Source organism: Octopus bimaculoides, chromosome 5, assembly GCF_001194135.2.
Source record: "Octopus bimaculoides isolate UCB-OBI-ISO-001 chromosome 5, ASM119413v2, whole genome shotgun sequence".
NCBI classification, from domain to species: Eukaryota; Metazoa; Mollusca; class Cephalopoda; order Octopoda; family Octopodidae; genus Octopus; species Octopus bimaculoides.
The window spans coordinates 7,932,818-7,942,534 of NC_068985.1; the positions used below are offsets into that span (position 1 = coordinate 7,932,818).

The following is a 9,717-nucleotide window of genomic DNA, read 5'->3' on the forward strand; positions in this document are numbered from 1 at the left end:
CATCTGAACGTGGTTGATGCCAGTCACCCTCGTCCCTCACCCTGCTCCCGTGTTAATGGCACGTAAAAAGCACCCACTACACTCTGAGTGGTTGGCGTTAGGAAGGGCATCCAGCTGTAGAAACATTGCCAGATCAGATTGGAGCCTGTTGTGGCCTCCTGGCTTGTCAGTCCCCAGTCAAACCATCCAACCCATGCCAGCATGGAAAACGGACGTTAAACGATGATGATGATGATATATATGAAACTTCTTAAATTGCAAGATCACCTTGAACAATGTAGGCATAGACTACCTTGTTCACTGTATTATTCTTAAGATGTAAATGTGTAATTTGAAGGAAATTTGCTATTTCTCTCTTGTTAGCTAGAGTTTTGAAAAGTGAAGAGAATACCATAGTTTCAGATTGAGGTTTTCATTGGGCGGTAACATACTAGATGTTTCCTCCTCTTTAACCCGATTGGACCATGTTTCTTATATATCAATAAACATGTAGAAAAAAATGGAATACTAAAAATAGGCACCTAATCATGGTGCAGCTTTGCAGTCGAGTGTGTTTATGTCTCATCATTAAGTGCCCCCCCCGTGGCTGATGTTTACTTTTGTTTATTATAAAAAACAAACAATCACGATTTTGTAATGAACCCAGCTATTTGTCTTGTAAATAAGCAAGGCCTAGACTCTTTGCAGTTTAGGAAATTATTGGGATCTTTTTTAAAACGGGGGCCACATTTTTCATTAACGAAACACTTTGAAACTTGGAACACTGGTAGAATGTGTCATATAAAACATCATTTTCTATTAGTCTTCTTAAAAAAAAGAGAAATCCCTAAGTTATTCCATGTTAAAGTTGTCGTATTTCTGTAATTTCAACCAATCACTGACGTCCATTCAGCCGATATACATTAAGTGCCGACTACATAAACAAACGATTCTGAAACAATTAACCCTAACCGTAGGGTTAGGGTTAGGGTTAAAGCAAATTTAAAATGAAAAAAGCAAATAAAACGAAGGTATAGAGATTAAATACGCTTTACATCGCTTAATCAGCCAAAGGAGTGAATGTAAACAACTGAATACTTGTCAGTGATTGGTTGAAATTATCGAAATAAGACTATTTTTTACATGAAATAAATTCGAATACAAAAATATTTTTCTGTTCTATAACATAAAATAGATAAGTATACGAAGTTTGAAAGTCTTTCGGTACCAAAAACACTACGTAAAACATTAATGCAAAATGTGGCCCCTGTTTTAAAAAAGATCCAATTATTGATATTTATTCTTTGGACAGAGTTTATATTGATGCAGGCAATGAGAGTGGTTCAGACAATCAAACTGGTGAAAGTGATGGGGGAAGGTAATGATTCAGGTAAATAAAATATGGTAACTGAGAGAGAGAGAGAGAGAGAAGCCTATTACTGTTATTCCCCTCAATTTTTAAAAAATAATTCTGTCCTATAATTTTCCTGCAATTCATACTCTTGAGCTGTGTATGCAACTATTTATTTTTTTACTCAGGAGCCCAGATAGAAAGTAAAGTTAGACACAGGGGCCCAGGGAAACGAATATACTTCATGATTGAAAAGTGGGATAAATTGTTATCCAGTGACGAAGAAAAAGCTAACGTCTCAGATTAAAACCTTTGGGGAGTTGATGATATTGTATGGTACCAAATAAAGTGAGAGTAGTGAGAAAATGAAGGAGAAAATAAGAAAAATAAGCGAAGTAAAGGAGAGAAAATAATGTAGAAAGAAGGGGTGGGGGAGAATGACTTAGGGGAGATAATTAGCAAAAAAATTTGACTTATTGGAGAAAGTGAGATCGGGCAAAGAACAGAAGGAAGACAACTTGGTGATGGCGAAAATGTCTGCAAGTTTGGAAAGCAAGCAAGGGAATTAAGGTTAAGAGAAATGAGGTAGGCAAAATGTTTCTAGAATAAGGATGTTTTTCTCAGCATTTATGAATGTAGAGCAACCAATAGTGTAAGATAACTCTGCAAAACGGGAGTTTTTTTATTCTCTTGTTAGATTTACTAATTGAATCGGTACAAACTAAGAATTACCATCAGAATTTTCGGATTACCTCTCAACCTCTTGTAAGATTCAGTACTGCATGAGATTGTATTTGTCAGGCAGTGCTGAAATGCATGATACACAAGAAGTATACCTTGTTTACATTCATTTTGAGAAAAAAAAAACCCCAAAAAAAAAATCACTCTGATATAAAGTGAGAAAATTCTAATCCCATCTTGTTTCAGAATCTTTACAGGGCTGGGCTTTTGAATTAAAAAAATTTCAACAGTGTGCTTGTATTATCACTTATTATACTATTGTTATTTCATAAAATAAGTATTAAAAATAAAACTGTGAAGTAGGGTAGTAATTTTTGTTAAATTTTAACTCAGTCAATTGGTATGTTTTGATTGAATTTCATAACTTACATCCTTTCCTACTGCAAAATGATATACACTACGCTTTTTCCCAATCGCCACCAAAATCAAAATGAAAATTAGAAATGCTTCTAATACAATGGTTCTTGCAGACAGATATCAGACTCGACCAAAAATATCAGAGGAAATATTTCTCCTCTTTCTCTCTGTTAATGGGAAAATGAAGTAGAATACACACCCATGTATTCTTTCCTTCTCATTGTGTTGGACAAGATCTATATATTGAAAACCATCTCCATTTTCTATCTTCACTTCCCCCTCCTAACAAGAGTAACTGGTATTGTACTAAAATGCAAAGTTCTCTTTAATGAAGAAAAAAAGATGTAAAATTGCTTTATTATTTTACAAAGGAATTTCATATACAGTAAATATTAAAAATATTTTCGATAAGACAGCAAATTATCTCATATCATACATGATACCAAAGGCCTCCTCCAACTGTTATGCCATGGACCAGTTCCAGGCTATAAATCATTTGATACAGGGCTATACAAGCAAAAATAAAAAGATATTTCATTTTATTTGCGTGCAGTCTGCAGAGCGTTTTTGTATTATATATGTAAGAATTGAACTGTACATTATGCTTTTATTGTTTCATGTGCCTGATTCCCTGCTCTTGCAGGAAACTAGTCCATGGTACAAAAATGGTTAATGACCAAACAAAATAGTTTTTCGAGCATAATTTAGGCTCCTAAAAAGTCAGTTACTTCCCTTGTTCTTAATCATATTCACGTCATTTGTACGTATGTAGCTTAATTGTTTTGAAGGAAAGAACAGTGGACACACACACACACACATCTTGAGATGAATAGTTTCGTGATTGAATTAAAATGTTTTCTATTTGTATTATCATAATTTTTTCTCTCCCTATGTGTCTTGCCAGTACAGCTTTTAGGTAAGGAATTATCTTAGAAATGAAATAACTTTTAATCTTAAGACTATATCCTTTCTACTATGGGCACAAGGCCTGAAATTTTTGGGAAGGGGGCCAGTCAGTTAGATCAACCCCCAGTACGCAACTGGTACTTATTTTATCGACCTCCAAAAGGATGAAAAGGAAAGTTGACCCCGGCAGAATTTGAACTCAGAACATAGCGGCAGACAAAAAATGCCTGGCATGCTGACAATTCGGCCAGCTCACCACCTTTTATTAAAACCATATATATATATTAAAAAAAAATCTGATATCTTTATCAAATCACTGAAATTGTGACTTGCAGTGGTGAGCTAGAAAAATCAACACCAAATAATTTCTGAAAAACAATAATTGGTTGTTGTTCAACTCATCACAAGCTCTGTTTGAGTAGACCTAGGACCGAAGGCTTTCCATCTTGTATTTTGTTTCTCATGCTAGGCTGCATTAGCTAGTGTTTCCTCCCTTTTCCAAAACAACCTGGTACAATTGGATGAGATTTAACTGTTATTTCTAGCAGGTTGAGTGACTGCATAGAGCAGTGTCTCAACTCTATTTTCTCAAGGGACACCATTGATTCCTATTTTACTCTGCTAGACCCTCACCCATTTAATGTTTTTTTAAATAAAATCCTATTTTTATAATTAAATATTAGGGATTTTATAAAAAAAAAAAAAAAATATTTGCATATTGTAGAAATATAACAAAAATGTTAACAAAATCTTATATGGACCCAGGTTGAGAACCACTGGCATGGAGACTCTCTAATTGGCTGAAAAGACAATTGGTAACGAGTAGAACAACTGTTATTACTTATTTTGGGACTTGCATACTGAGAAATGAAATATAATTTAATTTTCTCATTTGCCACTTAAAAAAATAAAATGGTCATAAGTAATAATGGTGAATGATGTTGATCATCATCATTTCACATCTGTTCTCCATGCTGACATGAGTTGGCTGGTTTGACCAGAGTCGGCAAACTGGAGAGCTGTGCCAGCTTGCAACTTGATTAGTTTGGTCTCAACAGGAGGATGCTCTTCCTCATGCCAACCATGCATTTTTGCGTATGTATATGCAAAAATCATTCACAGACGTACTCCTGCATACGGTTTCACTGTCCACTTTGAGTTCCGGATCCGATGAAGGAAGGTTCCAAGTATGGTGTAAAATATGAACACAAATAGGTTCCTACACACACACACACACACACACACACACACATATGTATGTATGGCACCAGCATGGGTGTTTTCTATGTGGACTAGCACAATCTGAATGAATCCTCAATGATCTGAAACTTATCATTTTGAAGTTAGATATGATTGAATTATTGGAAGATGGAGAAAAATAAGTTTTGATCTAGGTAGGTATAAGAATCATACTCGTGTGGTTATTATATAGTTTTACTCATTTTTCTTAGCTAAACAGGAGTGGGGACCTATTTTAGTGCCATGTAAAAGGCACCTGTGCTGGCACTATGTATAAAGCACCCAGTACAATCTGTAAAGTGGTTAGCATTAAGAAAGGTGTACAGCTGTAGAAACCATGCCAATACAATCAACTGAAGCCTGGTACAGTTCTCTGGCTTGCCAGCTCCTGTCAAACCATCCAACCATGCCAGCATAGAAAACAGACGATAAATAATGATGATAATGAATAATGTGTATTATCTCTACTAGGTGCTTGAGTGTGTTATTGTCATATCTTGGTTGGCATGAATTATCTTGATGTGCTTGGTATCTTTATGCCTTAGAAAAGGAATGGAGAAAATGTGCTAAGCTCTAGTTCTGTGACACAGATTATTGATTTATTTTGCTGCACCAATTCCTGAAAATTGATCAAGTTAATTATTGACTAACGCTATGGTATGACAGATCCCTACATACAATATTGTGATGAGTTCTTGTAAAATGTTTTTTGTTGGGTTGTGGGCATCTATTACAGTTTAAGGCTTTAGCATTTAAACTGGTCATATCCGGTCAAAATATTCTACCTATTTCATGTTCAAAGCAGACAGATCTAGCCTCTCATGCCTCTGCTATAACATCATTCTAAAAATAGATAATCATATTGAAATCTTGCAGCTGTGAGACTGCATAATTAATTTAAAACATAATGAATAAATAAGGATAGGATTGTATTTGATAAAGTAATCTGGATGCCAAAGGGTTAAATAGTAATTGTGATATGAACTAGCCTCATGCTTACATGTTGAAGGACAAACCCCATGAGGAAACTTATGGCCACTAGCCTGGTAGAAATAGCTGAAAAATTTTGCTCAAATCACTTGCTACTGTCTTAAGAATGGAAAAAGCTCATTTAGCAAACATACCCCTAGGCACATTATGCTTTCAATAAATATTAAAAAAAAAACCAACAACGTGCTATTGATTTTTTTAAAAAAAATGTGTGAGAGAAGATTGCAATGTCGTTGGTAAGAAATGTGTCTGCAGAGATGATGGTGCACTTGCATTTAATGATTCTGCAAAGAAAGAAGCTTGGAATGAAAGACTGATGGATGTGGAAAATGAATGGAAGCAGGAGAGTCTGCCAAACATTGACCCAACTGAGGGACCAGCTCTCTGAATTGACAGTAGCTTAGTAGGTAAAGTAATTAAGGAGAAAGCTCCTGGCCCATCTGATATTGCCACTGAGATGCTTAAAATATCTGGCAGAGTAGGATATAGCCTAGTCAACTGTATAGTTAACCAGATTGTCCCCGAGGGAGTCATACTCAATGATTGGTGTAGCAGCAGCAGTCAACTGCTTCAAAGTCAAAGGTGATGCCTTAGATAGGAATAATTACAGAAGCATCAAACTGCTGGACCAGGTGATGAAAGTCATGGAGAGGGTCATAGCTCAACTAATAAAGGAGAGAATTAGCGTTGATGAGATGCAGTTTGGATTTGTGCCAGGCAGGAGCAAGACTGATGCTATATTCCTAGTTAGGCAGCTACAGGAGAAATATCTAGCCAAAAATAAACCCCTGTACTTGGCTTTCGTTGACATGGAGAAAGCCTTTGACAGGGTCCCTTATCTGGTGGTCAATGAGAAAACTAAGGATAGATGAATGGTTAGTGAGAGCTGTACAACCCATGTACAGGGATGCTGTCAGTAAGGTGAAGGTTAACGATGAGTAGAGTGAGGAATTCAGGGTATAAGGATCAGTTCTCAGCCCCTTCTTGTTCATCATAGTCCTCCAGGCAACAACAGGAATTTAAGACTGGCTTCCCTTGGGAGCTCCTCTATGCTGATCTTCTTCCTGTAGCTTAATCACCACCTGAACTAGAGAAATTTCAGGTGTGGAGGCAAGGCCTAGAATCAAAGGGCCTTAGAATTAATCTAGTAAAAATCAAAGTCTTAGTAAGTAGGAGAGCAAACAAATCACAAATCCCTTCAGTTAGATGGCCCACCTCAATCTGTAGGAAAGATGTTGGAAGATGTACTCAGTGCAAGCTTTGGACACATAAGAGGTGCAGCAATATCAGAGGAAGGTTAACTGGGAAAATAACACCAAAAATGTATAGAAAATAGATTCAACTGCCACTGGAGTAAGCCAGGAGTAGTAGATAACTTTCGTTATCTAGGTGATCAAGTTCGTAGTAGAGGTGGACGCTCTAAGAGCATAGCTGTGAGAGTAAGAATAGGCTGAGCAAAGTTCAGAGAGCTCCTACCTCTGCTGGCAACAAAGGACCTCTCCTTCAAAGTGAAAGGCAGACTGTATGATGTTTGTGTGCGAATAGCTATGTTATACGGTTGTGAAACATGGGCTGTGACAGCCAAAGACATTCATAGGCTTGGAAGAAATGAAGCTAGTATGCTTCACTGGATATGTACGACGGAGTATAAGTATCTTGAGAGCAAAGTTGGGAATAAGAGGCATCAGATGTGGTGTGCAAGAGAGATGACTGAGCTGGTATGGTCATGTGTTGCGTATGGACGAGGACAGCTGTGTAAAGAAGTGCTTATCTCTGTGGAGGAAACCTGTGGTAGAGGTAGACCCAGGAAAATATGGGACGAGGTGGTGAAACATGATCTTTGAACGTTGGGCCTCACAGAGGCAATGGATAATGACTGAGATCTTTGGTGATATGCCTTGCTTGAGAAGACCTGTCAAGCCAAGTGAAATTGTAGTCATGGCTCATGCTGGTGTCATGTAACTGGCACTCATGCTTGTGGTACTTGAAAAGCACCTTTCGAGTGTTGGGCCTCACAGGGGAGAAGTGGCTGATGCTGGTGGCATGTGAAGAGCACCTTTCAAGTGTTGTGCCTCACGAAGGCAATGACAAATGTCCGAGACCTTTGGCATTATGCCGTGCTCGAGGAGACTTATCAAATCAAGTGAAATTGTAGTTGTGGCAGATACTGCTGTCATGCAAATGGCACATAAAAGCACCCATTGCACTCTCGGAGTGGTTGACATTAAGAAGGGCCATCCAGCCGTAGAAACTATGCCAAATCAATAAGGCGGTGAGCTGGCAGAAACATTAGCACACTGGGCGAAATGCTTAGCGGTATTTCATCTGTCTTTACGTTCTGATTCAAATTCCGCCAAGATCAACTTTGCTTTTCATCCTTTCGGGGTCGATAAATTAAGTACCAGTTACACATTGGGGTCGATGTAATTGACTTAATCCTTTTGTCTGACCTTGTTTGTCCCTTCTATGTTTAGCCCCTTGTGGGCAATAAAGAAATAAGAAACTATACCAAATCAGACTGGAGTCTGGTACAGCCTTCCAGCTTGCCCATCCTGGTCAAACCGTCCAACCTATGCCAGCATGGACAACAGACATTAAGTGATGATGATGATGATGATGAATCCACAACCACCACCACCATATATTGTAGTAAAAGTACTTGGACATCTATATGATTATATTTTCTGTCTTACACACACACACAACTGCTTGATAAAAGCCTTGTTTAACTGAATTGCTTTATTGATATTGTTACAGTAATGTCTTGGGATGGTAGCAAATCTCTCCTTGATCAACAACTTGAACGTGAGAGGAGCCGGCACGATCGGTACATGTCACATGATTACAATGATGATTATGATCGTGGAAAAGTAAGTTGGTTTTCTTTATTCAAACAAGTTTCCAAATAATTTCTTTCTTCATTGATATTTATTTATTTGTTGCACATATTCTCAAATAAAACTGCCTGCTTTAGGTGCCACATTTAATATTTATAGCAGTGGAGTTGTAAGACAACACAGAGGTGAGATTGCACTGGCTGTCAGAATTGTTTGAGAAGTGATTTATTGCCAAGTTTAAAGAACTCAGTTTCTAGATCATCATAAAACTGAGATATTGTGTTCATGGACAAATTATGAATGAACAATCCATAAATTCTGTTGAAAACCAGTTTATCAACTGAAGAAATTATTTGTTAATTATGTCAGCTCAACATTAATTTGAAAGAAGAAATAAAAAAAAAAGACTTAGTTTGCTGTCTCCTTCTGACTGGGGTAACTATTGTCTCCTTTTTAGCAAGATACTTGTTTCTGCTGCTCTGTTATAACTCCAACCTCTCATCATCTTGCACAAAGCCAAAAGGTCCTTGTTTTGCAAGTTACTCAGTGACTGTGCCAGTGCTGGAGCTATGTAAAGAGTATCCAGTTCACTCTGTAAACTTGTTGGTGTTAGGAAGGGCATCCAACATAAAAAAAAAACCATACCAAAGTTAACCTCACTGATGCTTATGCCATGTGATAAGCATCCAGTCCACTCTAAAGTGGTTAGCATTAGGAAGGGACTCCAGCCTGTAAGAAACATGCCAAAGCAGACAGTGGAGTTTGGTACAATCCTCTGGCTTCCCAGCTCCTGTCAAACCATCCAGCTCTTGCCAGCATGGAAGACAGATGTTAAATGATGATGATGATAATGATGATGATGTGCCTCATCACTCTCTGTGGTTGTAATAATGCAATGTAATGATAGGGACACAAAAATAGAAATAAGATTATTTTAGCAATGGATGGATTAGGATGAGGGTTTCAAGTTAAACCTGTCTGTCTGTGTGTCTCTTTTTCTCACTATTTTGTTCTTGGTTTTGAAACTCATGACAGCAATCATTGTAACTGCAAACTTTTAGACACAGCTGATTTTGTCCTCTTTATGGAACCGACTTAGTGGGATGAAGGGAATAGAAATTCAAGGAACCCCTTGTACTAACAAGGACAGGCTGTATGGTATGAAGGAATCAGAAAGAAAAGAAATTGAGCCATTAGTGTTAATTACATGAGGTGATAGTATTGATTACTCTCTTACTCTTTTATTCGTTTCAGTCATTTGACTGCGGCCATGCTGGAGCATCGCCTGTAGTCGAGCAAATCGACCCCAGGACTTTA

At 37.5% G+C, this 9,717-nt stretch overlaps 1 protein-coding gene across 2 annotated transcripts in view; it reads left to right on the forward strand.

Annotated features, from left to right (window-relative positions):
• LOC106868704 (ubiquitin carboxyl-terminal hydrolase 36) overlaps window positions 1-8,837 on the forward strand; it is an 80,254-nt gene extending 71,417 nt beyond the window's left edge. For both annotated transcript variants that reach the window (XM_052968127.1, XM_014914091.2), the window contains one exon: window positions 8,321-8,837. In XM_052968127.1, the coding sequence (XP_052824087.1) occupies window positions 8,321-8,472 (152 nt within the window). In that variant the 3' untranslated portion in view covers window positions 8,473-8,837. The remainder of the gene's footprint in view (window positions 1-8,320) is intronic.
• The last annotated feature ends 880 nt before the right edge of the window (window positions 8,838-9,717 follow it).